This window comes from Tachysurus vachellii, chromosome 19, assembly GCF_030014155.1.
Source record: "Tachysurus vachellii isolate PV-2020 chromosome 19, HZAU_Pvac_v1, whole genome shotgun sequence".
Lineage (NCBI taxonomy): Eukaryota > Metazoa > Chordata > Actinopteri > Siluriformes > Bagridae > Tachysurus > Tachysurus vachellii.
The window spans coordinates 10,151,114-10,171,167 of NC_083478.1; the positions used below are offsets into that span (position 1 = coordinate 10,151,114).

At 36.0% G+C, this 20,054-nt stretch overlaps 4 protein-coding genes and 1 pseudogene across 5 annotated transcripts; 2 read left to right on the top strand and 3 right to left on the bottom strand.

Moving 5' to 3' along the window:
- Positions 1–3,659: 3,659 nt before the first annotated feature.
- LOC132862508 (mimecan-like) lies at positions 3,660–9,920 on the top strand (annotated as a pseudogene).
- On the top strand, positions 7,676–8,551 carry LOC132862127 (protein BTG1-like). The gene is made up of 2 exons (XM_060893999.1): positions 7,676–7,793; positions 8,316–8,551. Exons 1-2 carry the CDS (start codon positions 7,676–7,678, stop codon positions 8,549–8,551), a joined length of 354 nt encoding a protein of 117 aa, XP_060749982.1.
- A 304-nt stretch (positions 9,921–10,224) lies between the features above and the next one.
- On the bottom strand, positions 10,225–12,735 carry LOC132862721 (ubiquinol-cytochrome-c reductase complex assembly factor 5). Its single transcript, XM_060894923.1, has 2 exons — positions 12,391–12,735; positions 10,225–11,694 (listed from the first exon to the last, which is right to left on the bottom strand). Exons 1-2 carry the CDS (start codon positions 12,542–12,544, stop codon positions 11,603–11,605), a joined length of 246 nt encoding a protein of 81 aa, XP_060750906.1. The 5' UTR covers positions 12,545–12,735; the 3' UTR covers positions 10,225–11,602.
- A 1,156-nt stretch (positions 12,736–13,891) lies between these two features.
- kctd6b (potassium channel tetramerization domain containing 6b) lies at positions 13,892–16,206 on the bottom strand. 2 transcript variants are annotated; one of them, XM_060893903.1, is made up of 3 exons: positions 16,085–16,206; positions 15,575–15,648; positions 13,892–14,731 (listed from the first exon to the last, which is right to left on the bottom strand). In XM_060893903.1, the coding sequence occupies exons 2-3, from the start codon at positions 15,599–15,601 to the stop codon at positions 14,045–14,047; spliced, it is 714 nt and encodes a 237-aa protein (XP_060749886.1). In that variant the 5' UTR covers positions 15,602–15,648; positions 16,085–16,206; the 3' UTR covers positions 13,892–14,044. The 2 variants fall into 2 exon arrangements, with proteins under 2 accessions (XP_060749886.1, XP_060749887.1); XM_060893904.1 differs by lacking the exon at positions 15,575–15,648 and having other exon boundaries at positions 16,085–16,193.
- Positions 16,207–16,809: 603 nt separating this feature from the next.
- Positions 16,810–20,054, bottom strand: abhd6b (abhydrolase domain containing 6, acylglycerol lipase b). Its single transcript, XM_060894306.1, has 8 exons — positions 19,933–20,054; positions 18,997–19,153; positions 18,807–18,920; positions 18,340–18,472; positions 17,892–18,049; positions 17,748–17,802; positions 17,533–17,637; positions 16,810–17,186 (listed from the first exon to the last, which is right to left on the bottom strand). The coding sequence occupies exons 1-8, from the start codon at positions 20,049–20,051 to the stop codon at positions 17,011–17,013; spliced, it is 1,017 nt and encodes a 338-aa protein (XP_060750289.1). The 5' UTR covers positions 20,052–20,054; the 3' UTR covers positions 16,810–17,010.

Sequence of the window (20,054 nt, forward strand, 5' to 3'; positions counted from 1 at the left end):
TTACCATAACTTTTTCAAATATCTAAGCAATGGTATGCAGGAGACAGCAGTGCAACCCATGTTCATGTTGGGACAAACATTCTGATGCACAACCAATTCAACAAACTGGAACTGACCTGGAAACTGAAAAGGACACATTTACGAAGCATTAAAGAGCATAGTACATTATATATAAACCAATCTTTATTTTTCCTTCTTCTTAACTTCTTTCTTTACTCTTAAATATTTGGTTGGCCCTCATCCAAGGAAAAGGTCATTGCAGCCCCAGACTATGAAACAGTGGGTAATGCAGGTGATGAAGGCCCTGAATTCATTATTCATTACTTAAACATACATAATCATGCCTAATCAGCAGTTGGCAGTAACTTGGCAGTAATATAATCTTTGTAATATTTATAATATTTAATATTCATAATATATCTGTTTTCTCGTCATGAATATTATTCAGTAGTTTCAAAAGAATCTATGGTGTAAATACCCAATAAGCAATCCCAAGGTGACAGTGGCAAAAAAAAAAAAAAAAAAAAAAAATCTAAATGAGCCTTAAAAATATCCTTGATCAAATTGATACAGCACACTGTTATTTTTTTATTCCTTGAAGCGTAAAGAACTTGACAGATAATGTACAGTCCCTTGCACAATTATTCACCATTCTCATAATATAATTTAATACTAAATTTTATACTGCAATTTATAACCTGAAAAAAATGTTAAGACTACATAGTAGGGGTGCTGTGAAAAGCATTTGCTACTCTATTAAAGATGGAACATACCATAATAAATTTGCTCATGATACTGGATGAAACTGAAATTAGATTACACATGGGATGCAAATGATTTATATTATTAATTAATAAACAGAAAGAAAAAGAAGAAAATAGTGCCAGACTTTATGGTTATTCACTGAATTGTATTTTTCTATTATGTCCATGGGTTGAAAAAATATAAAGAATCAGACAACCAAGCTTTTGCCTAAAAAGAAAATAATGGTATTTTGTTTCTCCATGCAGAATAAGTAGTTAATACATCATGGCAGACAACATGCTTCCCTAATAAACTATATTAATATTTAGATCAGAAATGGGCAATAGGCTAATGAAATAGGAACAAGTGTTTTGTCATTTGTTAATAATACACTGTCCGAAACGAAAATTAAATTGTACAGCATTTAACATCTATTCTGAATTTTCTTCCAGTCTGTAATAAAGAACAGGGGATGTGATCATTCACGTTATAGCACTCATGTGTGATTTTTGTTTATGTATGTGGGTTTGTACTTTTACTCGGTTCATAGTTAATTATGGTTGAATTATGAAATGCAATACACCTGCTGTATCATATTTCATACACATATATTCAACATTATTTTAAAATAACATTCTGTACAAATATCAATTTAATATTAGTTGCTTCAATATATATAACCCAGCTATAAATATATGCTATTTTTACCGTAACGTTTTCAAAATGAGCAAAGATGTCCCTTCAAAAAACATAAAGTCAGTCCATGAAGGCAGCCGTATTGGAAAAGACATCCTAAAGCCTGCTTTTGACTGCAGGGCTTAGTGACGTCCACTAGGGGGCAGAAGACAAGTCTCAGATTGTATACAACAGGTTTTTGAGGAATGTAATGATAATGCAGGTGTTCCAGAGGTCTCAGAATCTCATGTATCAAATATAATACATTTACCATTTTAGGGTTCAGACCAAATGTGGAGCAAATTTGACTAGATTTTAAATACATAAAGCTTTTTAATCAACTGATAAGAGTAATGTGCTTTTTGTCCCACAACAAAATCCTTTCTATTATTAACTCATTTTGAGAAACCACTTTATTCTGGTAAGGGTTGTGGTGCATCTTTAGATCCTATGCTGGGAATGCTGGAAGCAAACAGGACCCAACAAAATTCTTCCTAGTTTGCTGAGGTTTATAGGTTAAATGTGCAAAAAGTGTACAAAACGCACATTAGAGGTTTGTTAGACATAACCTTTCTGTTATATGGTCAAGTGCTAATAAGGAAAGACAGCAAAAGTTAAGGACAGGAAAAGAATGAAAGAGACGTCTAATTTGACACAAGAATTTATTATCTAGACTCAATTGAAATTTGATAATGAATGCATCAGCACACTGGCATGAATGCATGAATGCATCAGCTTAGTGTTTGAGGTGTTAGTTTACCAATTGGAAGGTTGTGAGTTTGTATCCCAAGTCCAGAAAGCTACTACTTTAACCCTTAATTTCTCATTTTTGTAAAGTGTAAGTCACTTTGGAAAAGGGCCTCATCTAAAAGTCTGTATGTACTCAAATTAGGGACCTACAGCTCATATTAAGGCATTTATAGTGTGCTGATACAAGTCAAACAGGATAAAAAAAATAATGGTATGACAATGCTTCACTTCACTGATATAGTTTCTGCTGTATCTCATATCACAAAAGCTAGATCACTTTAGACAATGCAAAATTTACAGTGTACATAATTCATATGTATAATACAGCAAGACACATGAGCTTCTTATACTGATTTTTCCAGAATATCATTCAATATATTTCAATGTCCATTCGTAAAAGGTTAATCTGTTAAAGGTTACTGATATATGATGGTCATTAATAAGTGCTGTTGATTTTCTTCTTTTGTGACTCAACACACAGTCTGTAGCATCTGTGGGAGAATTAAATATTTGCCCCAGATGGAGGTTTTGAACAGTTTGCAGTTGCACACAAATCAGAAAAAGAACTTGACATGTTGTCAGAGCCTCCTCTATGAAATACAACATATGGATTTAAGACCACTCACTCATCTCATTTTCTACCGCTTATCCGAACTACCTCGGGTCACGGGGAGCCTGTGCCTATCTCAGGCGTCATCGGGCATCAAGGCAGGATACACCCTGGACGGTGTGCCAACCCATCGCAGGGCACACACACACTCATTCACTCACGCAATCACACTCTACGGACAATTTTCCAGAGATGCCAATCAACCTACCATGCATGTCTTTGGACCGCGGGAGGAAACCAGAGTACCCGGAGGAATCCCCCGAGGCACGGGGAGAACATGCAAACTCCACACACACAAGGTGGAGGCGGGAATCGAACCCCGACCCTGGCGGTGTGAGGCAAACGTGCTAACCACTAAGCCCCCGGATTTAAGACCAGTTTATGGTAATTCAGTTAGTTTACTGACAGCTTTATTCCTATTGGCTGTCAGAGCAAATGACATATAGAAGTCATACTTTGCAAAATCTGATGTATTTTTGCAACTAGTATATGTATCATATCTATCAGTGAAATGAAAGGTTTCACTGCTGTGAGGGTTATTCTAAATTATGTGTTGCATCTAGATTAAGAATTGCTTATTTATCTTTTTTTATTTTTAACTATGTAGCTGCTTAACCTTCTGTGGGGTGTTGACTGATAGGTGTATTGAGATGCAAGCTGAGTCTGCCAGGCTTCCCTTTAATAAATTTTGCATCTGTCCAAGGGTTCACAGTTCGTATGATGCAGGTACTGCAAGGGCATCCAACAGCACACAGTGAGTTAAAGGCTGTCACAGTAGTTCATAGGCAGGGCCCCCACAAAATTACTTTAAAGGCTCTCGGTGAAGACACAGATCTAAACACTTATGGTCTTGCTCAATACCACTTCTGAATTGTAGAAAATGGACCTACAGATGTTATTATTCTCCTTTCTGCTTCTACCATGGATGTTATGTGCAGCAGCACAAAATGATCCAATGGATCTTCAAGAGAATGGTTTTCTGAAAGGGGATTTAGAGGAGTGGCAGTAAGAAGATAGCATTTTCATGGAGGTAAAGAAAAAAAGGTAAGAAGCCCAATAAAGTCTAACTGAATCCAGGACAGGATTTTTTTTAACAGTGCATGTTGACTATGTGCTAGCATGTTTGTAAGAATTTACTTGCAGATTTTACCTTTAGAAGAAAATATATTTTAATGCAGTACTTTATATCATTGAACCATTTTCCTCAATTTATACACAAGAAAATTCTGAAATAAAAGTGCATCATACCAGATACTGTATGAAATATCTAAGAAATGTTATGCAGAAGACAGCAGTGCAACCCACGTCCATGCTGGGACAAACATTCTGTTGCACACGCACTTCAACAAACTGGAACTGAACTGGAAACTGGAAAGGACACATTTAAGAAGCATTAAAGAGCATAGTACATTATATATAAACCAATCTTTATTTTTCCTTCTTCTTAACTTCTTTCTTTACTCTTAAATTTTTGGTTGGCCCTCGTTCAAGGAAAAGGTCATTGCAGCACCAGACTATGAAACAGTGGATAATGCAGGTGATGAAGGTTCAGCGGTAGAGAAAAAGAAGCAGGTGATTGTTAAATGTATATATAAAAACTTACATCAATGAAAATATTCAAGTTAGAATAGTATTTACAGTAAGATGATGTCAATGATTTCCTCCTAGATCTTCCCACTTTCTTGCTGAGTGTACAAGTATGCTTCTCTGGATCTGTGTATTGTGAAGAGGTCAGCCCAGAATTGAAAATCAGTGCCGGCTCTGCCAAAGGAAACCACATACCTTTATGTATGCATCAATAAAATCTCCAAAATCACCAACAAGGATTTTGCTGCTTGTAAGGAAAATTATAGAGAGAGTGGCTAAAGTGAATGCAATGTGTATTATCTGGCCCTGAATTAGTGTAGTCAGAATAATGAATGATAATTTCTGAAAGGCAACATCTGAAGTCAGCACACAGCTCTTGCAAAGGAAAGAGTTTTGACCTATTAAAGCATGCTTCCCAAAGCATAAAGTCAGATATTTCATTCACTTCTTATGTGCTGCAATTAGTCACTGCACCACTCTGACAGAACTTTGGAAAAAAGCATATTTTAAGATATGATACTTCTCTACTTCCTACGAAGGCTGAGAAAGGCACCTATCCCTCCCCCCATCCTGGCCATGTTCTACAGAGGGAACATTGAGAGCATTCTGAGCAGCTGCATCACTGTCTGGTTTGGGAACTGTACGATCTCGGATCGCAAACCCTGCAGCGGATAGTGAGGACAGCTGAGAAGATCCTTGGGGTCTCTCTTCCCTCTATCATGGACACTTACACCACACGCTGCATCCGCAAAGCCAACAGCATTGTGGATGACCCAACACACCCCTCACACACACTCTTCACCCTACTGCCGTCTGGAAAAAGGTACCGAAGCTTTCGGGCCCTCACGACCAGACTGTGTAACAGTTTCTTCCCACAAGCCATCAGACTTCTCAATAACTGAACTGAACTGTACTGAGCACAACATATGCACGCACATCATCTGTATGGACTGCACAGACCCACACAAAACACACACACTGACACATCAAACTGTTTCCATGCTGTTTTGCACACTTTTTTGTTCTTTTGCACAAACTGTCCAACATTTCAGCCGTTTTGCACATATTGTACAACATTTCAGCCATTTTGCACATACTGTACAATATTTCAGTCATTTGGTGTTTTTGCACAATTCTATATATTATCTCAAGGACCTGCTGCTAAGAAACTCTGTTCATTCTAATGTTACCGCACGAAATATTGTTTGAACATTCGGTATTCACATACAGTATTTACACTGGTCGGCGCTGTTTCTGTTTATTGTCTTTTGTGTATTGTATTTATTGTCTTTTGTGTATTGTATTTTTTGTCCTTTTTGTATTGTCTTGTAACTTTTTGTCTGCACTGTCTTTCGTCCTGCACTGTCTTTTGTCCTGTCTTGTCTGTCTTGTTTGTCTTGTCCTGCACTGTTTGCACCAGGTTGCACAGTTGCACTTTATGTGGCTAAGACTACTTACTAAGTCCTTATAGCCCTGTCTTTGTTTTATGTAGCACCATGATCCTGGATAAACGTTGTCTCATTTCGCTATGTACTGCAACAGCTATACTGTATATGGTTGAAATGACAATAAAAGCTTCTTGACTTGACTTGACTTGACTTGACTTATAGGCACATTTAAAAAATTGTTCTGACCAGCAATCTAATTTCGGAAATAGGGGACAGAGAGTTCTTTAAACTGGACCAACTGGAGGAACTATCACTGGCTGGGAACCAAGTAACTAAATTAAAATCGCAATAGACCCAAAATGGCATCAGATCAACAATTTTAAAGGTATTGAATGCATCATAACGTGTGCCAGTATTTCACATGACAAGATCATCTATTTGATGTTGTTTTAATTTGTAACATAAGTATTTTTTAATTCCAGAAACTCAAAAAGATGCCATACCTTTACCTAATTTGTGACAACGAATTGGAGGGCATTCCACCACCTCCAGAGAGCCTGCATGTTGTGCATCTTCATGTCCTTTCATTATTCATTACTTAAACATACATAATCATGCTTAGTCAGTAACTTGGCAGTAATATAATCTTTGCATTATTTCTAATATTTAATATTTATAATATATCTGTTTTCTTGTCATGAATATTATTCAGTAGTTTCAAAAGAATCTATGGTGTAAATACCTAATAAGCAATCCCAAGGTGACAGTGGCAAAAAAAAAAATAAAAATCTAAATGAGCCTTAAAAATATCCTTGATCAAATTGACACAGCACACTGTTATTTTTTATTCCTTGAAGCGTAAAGAACTTGACAGATGATGTACAGTCCCTTGCACAATTATTCACCATTCTCATAATATAATTTAATACTAAATTTTATACTGCAATTTATAACCTGAAAAAAATGTTAAGACTACATAGTAGGGGTGCTGTGAAAAGCATTTGCTACTCTATTAAAGATGGAACATACCATAATAAATTTGCTCATGATACTGGATGAAACTGAAATTAGATTACACATGGGATGCAAATGATTTATTGATAATTAATGATGATTAATTAATAAAAAGAAAAAAAATTAAAAAATAGTGCCAGACTTTATGGTTATTCACTGAATTGTATTTTTCTATCATGTCCATGGGTTGAAAAAATATAAAGAATCAGACAACCAAGCTTTTGCCTAAAAAGAAAATAATGGTATTTTGTTTCTCCATGCAGAATAAGTAGTTAATACATCATGGCAGACAACATGCTTCCCTAATAAACTATATTAATATTTAGATCAGAAATGGGCAATAGGCTAATGAAATAGGAACAAGTGTTTTGTCGTTTGTTAATAATACACTGTCCGAAACGAAAATTAAATTGTACAGCATTTAACATCTATTCTGAATTTTCTTCCAGTCTGTAATAAAGAACAGGGGATGTGATCATTCACGTTATAGCAGTCATGTGTGATTTTTGTTTATGTATGTGGGTTTGTACTTTTACTCGGTTCATAGTTAATTAGTGTTAAATGTTTTCATTTAAATTGAAATGAAAACACTGTGTGACGTCACTTGAATGACTGATGACGTTTCCGCGTATTCAGATGGAACCTTTGCGACAACCAGAGAGTTTAAGTTAGAAAGAGCAGGAAATTTGTCCGCACTTGCTTCAACGTCAGAGCTGATAATTACACTGTACTCACAGAGTATTTTTAAATATAAATCGCTTCAAATCCTTCTTTGTTTTGTATATTATATATTTAATCAGGTAACTCTTTCATCCTGAACAGTAACAGACGTTTTTCCCGACTGTGGCTCTAATACATCGCCATTCTAATCCATCGGTCTTTTTACAGGTGTTGCTGTTCGGCAAACATGAGAACAGAAGTCTCTACAGCTGCTAATTTTGTTAGCAGTCTGGTCAGGATGACTGGCCTTCTTACTGAAGATCAACTTCATCACTTAAACTTTTCCCTGCAGAAGACGCTACTTGGTACGAGGAGTTTCAATATTCATTACAGCCTGTTTTTTTTTTTCCTTCTAGTCATTCACATTTCTACAGATAGTTTTATCAGACACGTATTGACTAGATAAATACATTGAGTTATTTTTTTATACTATAAAATTAGTTATTATATAGTTATTAGTTACTGGGCTTTCTAAAGTTCTACATTGTGTCTGCCCTGAAAGGGAAACAAATTTAAACGAAAACAGAACAAAGCGAGAATTTTGAATCTGCTGTAGGCCTTGCATATACAAGTACATCTTCGTATAACTTAAAAAACTAAAAAAACTAAACTAAAAAAATAACTAAAAAAAAAAACTATAAGTTTTTAAAAAATGTATTAATACTACAGCCATAATTCACTTTGTCTAGTGCCTGATTCTAGACCTGGGTGGTTGTAGAGTGAGTAGTGCTTGTAGGTTGCTTGTGGGTGGTGAAGGCGGCGTGACAGAAAATAGAAAATAGTATTGAGGATCCTTTCTTATCTTCCTTTACCTTTTTTTCTTTCAGAGTACTACGAGCAACACTGGTTTCCCCAAGATCCTTGCAGAGGGTCAGGCTACAGATGCTTGCGCATCAACCACAAAATGGACCCTTTGATAGGCAAAGCTGCCTGGGCCGTTGGCATTACACAGGAGGAAATCTTTTCCCTGCTTCCATGTGAGCTAACACTGTGGGTGGACCCGAATGAAGTGTCGTATCGCATTGGTGAAAATGGATCCAGTTGTGTTCTTTATGCGTCCTGATCACCTGCCATATCTTACAACACTGCAAACATTCAAGAACTCAGCTGTAAGGGAAATCTATGCCCTGAACAATCAATTCTTCAGAGTTCTTCAATATGATGAAGAATTTTTCACGTTATTCTAATGTGAATGCTACCATTTTTTGTTAACAATATATAAAACTACTTATGAATTAAAGTGCTGGTGTTTTTTGTAGCAAATGCAGTAGTCAAATATCTTATTCAGGGGATGTGACACAAATCTCTGCAGTTGCTCAATCATTTTAACATTATTAATAGTGAATTGGGGTTAAGCATGACTAGTTGGTATGTTACAAATTGGGCTACATTCCACTCCTTAATATACTTTTGTCAACTTCACTCTTACCAGTTCCCACTCTGTCACCTTTTTAACGGTCATTCCAGTAATTTATCACAAGTGAAATTTGATACTGATATTCGTATCCCATATCCAGCAAGCTACCACTTTAACACCCTTAATTGAAGTGAAATTTGATAATGAATGTTCTGGCAGTCTAAGGGATCATCATTCGTGTGCCAGTATTTCACATGACAAGATCATCTATTTGATGTTGTTTTAATTTGTAAAATAGGTATTTTTAATTCCAGAAACTCAAAAATATGGCATACCTGTACCTTTGTGACAATGAATTGGAGGCCATTCCACCACTTCCAGAGAGCCTGCATGTTGTGCATCTCCATGTCTTTTCATTATTCATTACTTAAACATATATAATCATGCCTAGTCAACCCTTGGCAGTAGTATAATCTTTGTAATAGTTATAATAGTGTTTTCATCTGTTTTCTGGTCATGAATATTATTCAGTAGTTTCAATATTCTAGGGTGTAAATACCTAATAAGCAATCCCAAGTTAATAAAAAAAAAACTTAAAATAATAATTAAAAAATCTAAATGAGCCTTAGAAATATCCTTGGTCAAATTGACACAGCACACTGTATTTTTTTTATTCCTTGAAGTGTAAAGTACTTATTACTTATAGTACAATTTATAACCTGAAAAAATGTTAAGACCACATAGTAGTGGTGCTGTGAAAAGCATTTGCTACTCTATTAAAGATAGAATATACCATAATAAATTTGCTCATGATACTGGATGAAACTGAAATTAGATTACACAAAAACTTAAAAATGGTCAGACTTTATGGTCATTTATCACTGAATTGTATTTTTCTAACATGTCCATGGGTTGATAAAATATAAAGAATCAGACAACCAAGCTTTTGTCCAAAAAGAAAACAATGGTATTTTGTTTCTTCATGCAGAATAACAGCATAACCATCCTGACGGATGAAACGTTTTTCAAGGGCAACAACACACACTACATGTATCATTCTAACACCTCATACTGAGTAGTATAACAAAATAGTAGACCATCCATCGTATATATACTGTATCTAACAATATTTTAATATGTCATGTTTTAATAGCATGTGGTGCATGAAATTCTTTTTTTTCCCTAGGTTTCAATGTTCACATCATTTAAAGAGTCCTTGATATAATAGTAATGTCCTGATGAACTCAAGATCTTTTATTACCACTATGGGAGCTCTGTTTCTTCACCAGATATTTTTTGTAACAAATATTTTTCTTTAAAAAAACAAACTGTAAAAAAAAAAAAAAAAACCCTGTAAAAAAGTGCATTGAAATACACAATTCCTGTAAAGACAAAATGTTTATTTCATGAATTTGTAAAAATGTGACATTGTAAAAATGATGATTACAATTGAGATGCTCTAATAATCGGATCTTTGAATTGTTAATAAATACTTGTTGAAAGGGCTTTTCTAGGGCTGTTATCCTCATTTGGGGAAAGATGCACATTTTACATAAAGAGTCCATGGATATCTATACATAGATGTCGCCTTGGGGTCCTAAAAATGCGTCAAAACCGCCACCATCTTTGTACAGTGCTCTTGTACTTCAAATGCATGGACGATGCCGGACTTCTGTGCTGCGTTTGGATGTTCAAACGAAAGAAATATAAAAACCAGACAGCAAGGGATTACTTTTCACAGGTGAGAATGTATTTTGATATTGAATGTTACAACATTATATTTCTGGTTACGTTGGTTTGTTTCAGTTATTGGTTAACGACCGCAGCTAATCTATGCTAGTTACCCATTAATTTTTGACAGTTAGGAAAACCGACAATGTTTGTAGATTCCGAAGCTCTTAATAAGGAAATTAAAAATTGACCCATGCTTTTTTTGCTTAAAGGTGAAGTCCCAACTTTATGTATGTTCTGTAAGATTCCCTTATCTGTCAAACATATTTTATTAGATTGTCCTGGACTTAACACAAGCAGAATGTTCTTTTATCAAGTCACTTCACTTAAAGACATATTTAATGACATTATGCCTAAAAAGGGTTTGGATTTTTTTTTATCTTATGTTAATTTAAAAAATGTATAATATGACTTGCTGTTTATATTTGCTTTGTTTTTATTGTATTTATATGATATTTGTGTTTTTGTAATTGAATTTTTGCCATGAAAATAGCTTTTGATTGCTGACATGGCATTAAATAAAATAATCATAATTTGAATCTGTTTGTAGATTCCCAAGTGATAAACAGAGACGTCAGTCATGGACAAGTTACAGGGACACTAAACACTTTTTTTTAATGGTTAACTCTGCTGACAGTCCTAGAAGGATGTCACCAGTTAGGTTGGCAGTTCAGCCTCAAAGTCAAACTTTGTGGGGTTTTTTTTGGTTTATGTGACTTTACTTATTTAATGTTGCAAAAGTATTGCGGGAAAAGAATAAATAAAAGATTGAACAGTCTTTGGCACCTCAACTATCTAACTTTCACATTATGTTCTCAAATTTGTGATTTGCTTCCACCTGCAAATCGCTTTGTGTATCATATTTAATAAACCAATACAATTTAAATGTTTAAATGAGCATGTATAGACACACCATTGTAGCAGTGTTGCATGCAGTAGGCTATAAGGTAAGTAGTGATTGTTCATTTGAAGTTTACTCAAAGTTTACAAGTGGAAGAATGTAAGTAATAAACTTGTTTAAAATGTTTATTTTGGTTCTGATTCAGGAAGTACTATTATCCCATCCTCAATTTTCTGTTGGTATTCCCTCTCAGAGCGCTTTCTCCTGTAGACATCATCTGAAAAAAAAAAAACAAGAAACATTTTATCAGTCCTGGTTACCAATACTGGGGAAAACTAAGATGATTTTACAGACATCCCAACCTGCAAAAAGTATTTTCCGGGAGGTATTCCGAAAACAACACATTTTTAAAAACCAATACTTTGGTTTTTAAAAATCAAAGATAAAAGAAATAATAGAGATAAAAGCGCGCCCACACTGACCATTGATTGGTTGACTTACCGAAACAGGCCAATCAGGATGCTCTCTGTCTTACATGCGCTTAATAACGCACACACACGCGCACTAGCACACACACGCAAGGTCTCTCGCTCCCCCTCCCTCTCTGCCGTGCGCGCGCGCGCGCTACAAGGTTTGGAGCGCAGTCTCTGTCGCGCATGCGCGCTCTTGCTCGCTCGCTCTAGATTCCGGGAGATTTTTACTAATTTGCGGGCATCAGGGAGCCGCTATCAATATGCCTGAGACTTCCGGAACTTCCGGGACACTTGGGATGTCTGATTTTAAGACCAAATATTGAGCAAATTGGACTGGATATTAAATACATGAAGCTTTTGAAACAACTGATCAGAGTAATGTGCTTTTTGTCCCCCAATAAAATCCTTGCTCGGTTCTTTTACCATGGAGATGCTGAGGTTCATATAGGTTAAGTGCGCACACAGACAGGATTTAATACAACTGTAAAACAAGAACTTACAAAATGTCTCTCGTCCTATTCGTACGTTTATCATGACCCACTCCATGACACCGCCGATGCAGAAGAAGATGGGCAAAAATCGGTAAACTCCGAAGCGTCGTTTCCCTGGAACAATACTTAGAATATACTGAATGTTTCTGCTCTTTCTAAACATGTCGCCTGCTCCTGGTATCGGCGAAAAAGACAGTTGAAAATGCCTCAAAAAGCGTAGCGCTCTTTATTTATTAATGTATCTTAATTAGCTATTTATTCACGATGTGACATATTCTCGTCCTTCCCTTCTCTCTTTACCTTCACGCATGTTGCTGTAAGCTGACATGACAGGGCAACATGGCGGTGTTGACGTCACTGCTCGTGGTCATAGGTTATTAAAAAGGATTGTACCAAGTGGAAATTGCACAGAGGGTAGAATCACACTTTTCGTCTGCATACAGTTCTTGCATTTAGTCAGTAGTGTTTTAACGGAAAACCCCCGAGTATGAACAAATAGTGGCCACATTATTAGGTACACCTGCCTTGGGCATTTTTTAATGAGGTTACTGACTGCAGCCTGTTCTGTATAATTTATCAGACTCTCTTGGTCCAACAATCAAAAGTACAATTTGTAGGTGTACATTTAGATCATTTTTGTTATTAACTCATGTTGAGAAACCACTTTATTTTGGTAAGGGTTGTGGTGCTTCTCTAGATCCTACGCTGCGAATGCTGGAAGCAAAGCAGGAATACACCCTGGATAGGACTTCAATCAATTATAGGACACACTCTTATTTCTACATCGGGAATTTATTTGTAGGGATGTGGTAGCTTAGTGTTTAAGGCGTTAGACTACTGATCAGAAGGTCATGAGTTTGAATCCTAGGTCCACCAAGCTGCTACTACTGGGCCCTTGAGCAAGGCCCTTAACCTTCAATTGCTCATTATAATTTGGATAAGGGTGTCTGCTAAATGACAGTGTATTTGCAGTGAGATAGAGATTTTTAAAAATCTTAGCAACACTGCATCACCAGGATGTATTCACTACCCAAATAATAGCTGCTAAAAGACATTATGGTTATGATAACTGATAGGCTACAGTCAATAATTGTATCACAACAAAATGCACATACATATAAATTTCAAGGTTAGGTCTAACAAACCTCTAACATTTGAGGTTTGTTAAATATAACCTTTAATGTTATATGGTCAAGTGCCAATAAGAAAAGATGGTAAGAGTTAAAGGACAGGAAAAAAAATGAAAGAGAAGTCTAATTTGACAACAATTTAATATATTACGTACATGTTGTAACATGCATGCATTCAGGATTGTGATGTTGCACATAGTGCAATTCCTTTGTAGAATTTTTATCTAGATTGAATATATGAATAATTATTTCGCTACATGATTGATAAAAAGCAGTCTGCATATCTGAGGATCCTATAGTGGGCTACAGCATGTGGATTAAACTTTTTTAACCTTTTTTCAATACATGGAAGAACTTATTTAAGAAATAAAAATCAGAATGAATAAAACACTAAATTTAGTTGATAACTTATCAATAGTATTTTCCCCTTTTCTCTAGTTACTGAGTTTGGTCACACAACAAACAATGAAATAGATGTATCGTAATTAACTTATAGCATTGGCATCAGCAGTTTTGCACAGTTTGGTGTTTCGTCAGTCTTCTACTTTGTAAGCAAGCCTGCAGAAAGTCCAGTGGTGCTCCACTGTGTTCTCATTGGCACGCTCACTCATGTGGTGGACCCGAGTGTTTCGGATTGTGAAGCCCTGTTTGGTGATGTAGTCCATGAGGTGAACCCTGAGAGATACCTCCTGATGATAGTCACAGGGTCCGAAGGTGAAGGACACTTGACAGTCTCTTGTGTCCATCATGTGTTTGTTCCACTTTGTAAAATTATTGGAGATTCCCTCTAGCAGTGCATGTACTTTAGTGGTGATGGTCAGCTGGGTAATAATAACAGCTACTGGGTTTGAGTACTTAGAGAGTTTGCGGGTACTGGACAGCTCTACCACCTGTTCGAACTTATCTAGAGGGTACAGTGGCTTTGGGTCATTGAGGCATTGGATTAAAGGCTCGATCTGATAAAAATCAGCTTCTTTACGCAGGAGATCCATCTCCATGAAGTCGCATGGCAGAGTCAGTTCAGATGTGCGCAGAAAGTTCAGTATGTAGCGGAACAGAGTGCCATCCCTGTCAATGAAGTAGTTTCCTTGAGCATCTCGTGTGGTGGGTAAGTCCCCACGGAACATGGCACCCAGCATTGAGTCAGGGTACCGCTGGAGTGTGGAAATTGAGGTGGTGTAGAGGTGACCTCCAACATTTAATGTGACTGGGTGAGTCATCTAAGGAAATAAAAAAAAAAGGATGGCAGGAAAATTAAAGGCAAATATTCTCTAGAGTGATTTGTCAAATTATACACTTTATTGGGAACAGATGTAGATGCCACTTTTACAGATGCCTGTACATTCATGCAGTTATATAATCAGCCAATCACATATCAGCAGTAGCTGTTAATCAATCAATTTTTTTTTGCACCATTGTGTGTAAAATCTATGAACTGCTGTATGTGACCATCACAGGAGATCAGCAGTATATGAAATAAGCAACCATTGCACGATCAGTTTCAGAGAGATCACACTTTTTCCTCATTCTGATTTGTATATTAATTTTTGCACATGATTGGTTGACTAGATAATTAAAAAATGGACAATGAGTGCATATTTATTAAAATCCTACTTTGTAGTTACAATTATTTGCTCTTTCATAAGGCACATTTACATATACATGCACTACGGAAACATAATTTATGACCATTTTCTATCTGTTGCTACGTTATTTTATTTTATGACCTACTTATCACCCCATATTACCAAATCTGTCCTCATATTATCACCATAGTTTCACACTGACCAGATATTATATTATTTGGGTGGTGGTCCATTCTCAGTACAGCTGTGGCACTGACATTCTATCTACATAATATTGTATGTGTGGCACTGGTATAAGTGTATTAAATGCAACACACATATTCACTAATACACTCGTACTGCCGCCACCCCAATACACAAACAGCATCACTGTTGTACTGTGAATGATTTACCACTCAAAGAATGTAATGGTTAAAGTGGGTACTAAGGTGGTCCCTCTTAAATGATGGATAAAGGAGGTCTACGGTTTGAACTCACCCTGTGCCCCCAGTCTCCATTATCCATTTGATAAGACTTTGTAGACAGGCCAGGCTTACAGAGAAAGTACAGATCTGCAAGATATTACACAATCTCAAGCTATATAAGCTGTCTTTATAAACAGAGACAGGAAGATTGTAAGATAAAAAACGATCAAAAATTGAAACAAATGAACGTTAGCATAGAGCTTATAACGTTATGTAGCTAATAGCAAGAGATGATTTGATAAGCAGACATAGCAAGTAGGTTCATATTTAGTTAATTTGAATGAGCCTTACGCCATACCAGTATCACAAATGTTTAACGTGTACAAAAGTCTGCTATCACACATAACTAGCTGTGTGATATCCGTGGCGCGTTAAAGCTAATACTAGTAGCAATATTTAGCTACCATTGAAAGAGTCTAACCTTCTGCACAGTAACCGAGTTAAATGTACCGAGTTAAATGAACCGAGTTAAAAGAAAACACACTATCGTCGTAATCTAGCGCTGAAACAAACACAGCTTTACCTGTGAGCACTGCTGCCTATTCAGGTTTAAATGAAGTCAAACGAGACGTGTGTACAGCAGGAGAAAGATAGCATGCTGGTCCAAGCCTGCTGTGACTCTACAGCACCGACACTGAGCAGCGCCTAGTTACTAGTCACGTGACAGAGCAGTTTTTTTTTTTTTTTTTTTTTTTATAATAATACTTTACTTGAACATCCGGGTAACTATAATAACAGTGCCTGTGTGTAAACATTCCCTGAGAAACATTATTACTAAATTATTAAAGGTCAGAATTGTTCACAATATAATATGTTGGTGATGGAGTTGTGAATTAGTCCCCAAATTCATCACACAATAAATAAACATAAACAAGCAGGGACCTGTTCAGTGCACAAAAAGACTTCTAAAGATATATTTAGGATTGTGGCAGTTTTATTTTATATACACAATCAACTATTGAAACATCAGGCATATGCATATTTACTTAATCAGAGTTTTGTTTATTCCTGAACATTTCATCCAAATTAACAACATCTTTCAGGTTTTTTTTTTTTTTTTTTATATATATAAAATGCATATAGATTTATATTTACATACATTTTTGAAGCTCCTAAACTTTGAATTAAGCCCATTTAATTAAAAATAAATGTCTTTAATTAAATGAAAGTGTAAGTTTTTAAGTGCAAAACTTAACAATAACAACTCTAGTCATCTTTGACAGTGGTTGAACCTGATAATCACTGTAACATTTAAAAACTCTTCACAGACCCTAGGGTCACTAAGCCCCATTTTTAAGACTCTCTCAATAACATACAGTATCGAAATATATTTCACATGAAAATGAAAATATGATCTACCTGCTATATTCTTACTATTTAGTCTGAGATCCCACACTTTTACACAGGCAAAAACAAAACTATTAGCTAAATGATTTGCCAAAAAGAATGTTAGAAGTTCTTCTTGATCGTGGTATTTGGCAAGCTCTGCTCTGAGATGAAGTCTAAGATCAGTTTGGCAGTGCGTCGGGGCCGCTCCATTACTACAGAATGGCCGCAATTCTCCAGCAGGTCCACACGACAACTTGGCAGAGCCTCAGCCAGCAAACAAGCCCCAGACACATGTACTACCTGTAGAGAATTTCAAAAAGGTGTGTGGCTGTGCGTATGGATATATTTTCAAAGAAGGTGACAACACATAAATTGACAACTCAGCCAAAGGGTTAGGCTAACAAAATGTACAAAATGACTCATCATGATGTACAAAATGTACAAAATGACTCATCATGATGTATTACAAAACAAATAAAAAAACTGCTGCATTTTTTTTTCAGGACAGGTTATTTTAGTTTATTACTTCATGCATGCATTATGCATTATTAGGGTGTGACATATGGGTAATATGTCACACCCTTAACATAAAGGTAGAATTTCTGATATAACTATCACTTTAAGTGCGCTGCATGTGCACACCTACCTGATCCTGCTTTCCCCAGATGACTTGAACAGGGGTGGTTATCAGGTGCATGTGTTCATGCAGGGCATATTTAGACTCCTCCTTCATAATCTCCTTAAAAACTATTAAAATGGTTTTAAAAATTAGTTAGAGGGGCATTATGTAACTATTTAAACATGCAAATTGAAATCCCATCAGAATAAAAAAGACAGAAGAGTGGCTTCACACTGACCTTCATGATAAAATTCATTGTGTGGAAGTCGTACATCCACCAGTCCTTGAAGAATCTAAATATAAAGCAAATAGTAGCATATTAGGCAACATAATATCAAGTCAAACACTTCAAGTTCAACCTCAAAATCCAGGAAATTTTTACCTGTTGGGGGACTTTAAAGCGTACATGGGAGCAGAGCTTCAGCATGTCCCCCATTTCTTGTGGAGTATATGGGATGAGAGAGTCCCCAAGCATGGCCTCACTAAACTCCAACTCATGCATGTGCTTATCAGATTTAGTCTTGGAAGGGTACTTTACACCTGGAGGGGTGAAATGACGAAGAATTATAGGTTAATTATCCACTATATAATGTAATTTAATAACCATATAGTAACAAAAAAAAAAAGAGTAAATATATTTACATTTTAAGCAAAGGCAGTAGTAAGTAGTTCAAAGTAAGTAGTTCTCAAAAGTGTCATTAATAAATTAATCCATTTTACATGCCAATTTATAATAACTATAAAGTATTTATCCGATATTGCCCAAGTCTTATATGGATTATTGTTCATTATCCATCATCAGAAATAAACTGACAGAGTAAAAGACTAACCAGTTGGACAGATGAGTGTCATGCTGCAGACGTCAGAGGGGTAGCAGGCTGCATACACTCCAGCTACATTTCCTCCCATTGAGGTGCCCACCAAGTGAAAGGGTTTCCAGTTCAGATGAATAGTTTCTACAAACTTAGAGACAACAGCAAACTGTGTAATTCCAGGCTGTTTATAGTTAATGTTCTGGACACTGAAGCTTTCATTTAAGTGTTGTCCACACAATAATATTTTCCCAAAATAGTTGGTTATAGCATATATTTAATAAAATTCTAACATATATGTATATTGTCCCAACAGAAAATTTGAAATCTCTTTAAACTGATATTGATTCAATACAATTCAATCCCCTAACATTTTCTAATATTGCTCCTAAATGACAACGACAAACATTTCTTAACCTTGTCTTAATGTTGTAATGAATATTAATTTAAGTTTCTAGGACACATTTTAATACCAACATGCCTACCTGTCGTATTCTCCTAACCTGTCCATGGATGGAGTAGTCTTCTGCACTGGTACGTGTAGTCCCCTCATGCCCTGGCATGTCCACACACAGAAGGTGCAGATGCTTTGGAAGGTACTGTACACAGCATGGACCAAAGACATATTAGCTTGGTTTTTTGTTATCAGTAAACAAGCAAGCCTGTAATACACACCTTAATCAAAGGGAGCCATGTATCTTTGTGGGCAGAGAAATCATGCAGCATGAGGATAGAGGGTCTAACGCTAGGCCTCCCTCTGGAAGAGTAACAGAACCGATAGCCTCCACAATTAGCATGGTACACCTGCAGGCCCAGGTTGCACCTCCAGTACCTAGCAAGCAACAATAAATACATAAATAAATAATGAGCTTAATTCAAATGACAGTTTATTCCAGGCTAAATTTTTAAAGTATTAGAAACAGTAATAAAAAAAAGAATGAGATAAAAATGAAAATGCAAAACAATTTATCAAAACTATCTAACACATGCCATCTAAGATTAAAAGCATTGTAAGGCACGAAGTTTACAAAGACAGATGTTAGGTTATTATAGATGAAGGTTCTTTAGTTGTCCTAGGGAAATCCTTAATGTGAAGCCCTACAACAGAGCTCCAGCACTAAATTATCTCTAATATTATCTCCAACTCTAATAAATTATCCAATGAACCCTTAAAGAACCCTCCAATATCCCTTTCTCTAAGAGTGTATCAAAGAGTGTGGCATGATTTTCTAGGTTTTCTAAAAAGAGTCACTCTATAGGATAAAAGCTCTCAATTGCAGGACTCTTAATTACTAGAATATATTTGGTTCTTTGAATGGTTATGGGTTCTAGATTTGAAAAGGGGGTTTTACTTGAAAACTTTGCTAAATTGGAAAATCAAGTTCTACACAGAGCGTATACCAGATTTCCCCTAAAGAATTAAATCAAAGACTCCATAAGGGTGCCAGATTTAGCCTGTTATAATGTTAAAAGTATTATGCTATGACTGTAGCATGCAAAATCAATACAATACAAATAAATGAAGAAAATAAAAAGAAATATTAAATGTTACTGATCAATATACTAGTAAAAAAAAGAAAAAGAAGCTTAGAGTGAAACTGGTTAATTTACCAGAAATAAACTTTGATAAGGGATGAAGGCCACAGCATAAAGGATGCCATGAAAAGTAAAAGTGGAACAGCGAGCGTCCCCACAGCAATGGCAAATAAGGTCACTACATCCAGATCCATAGC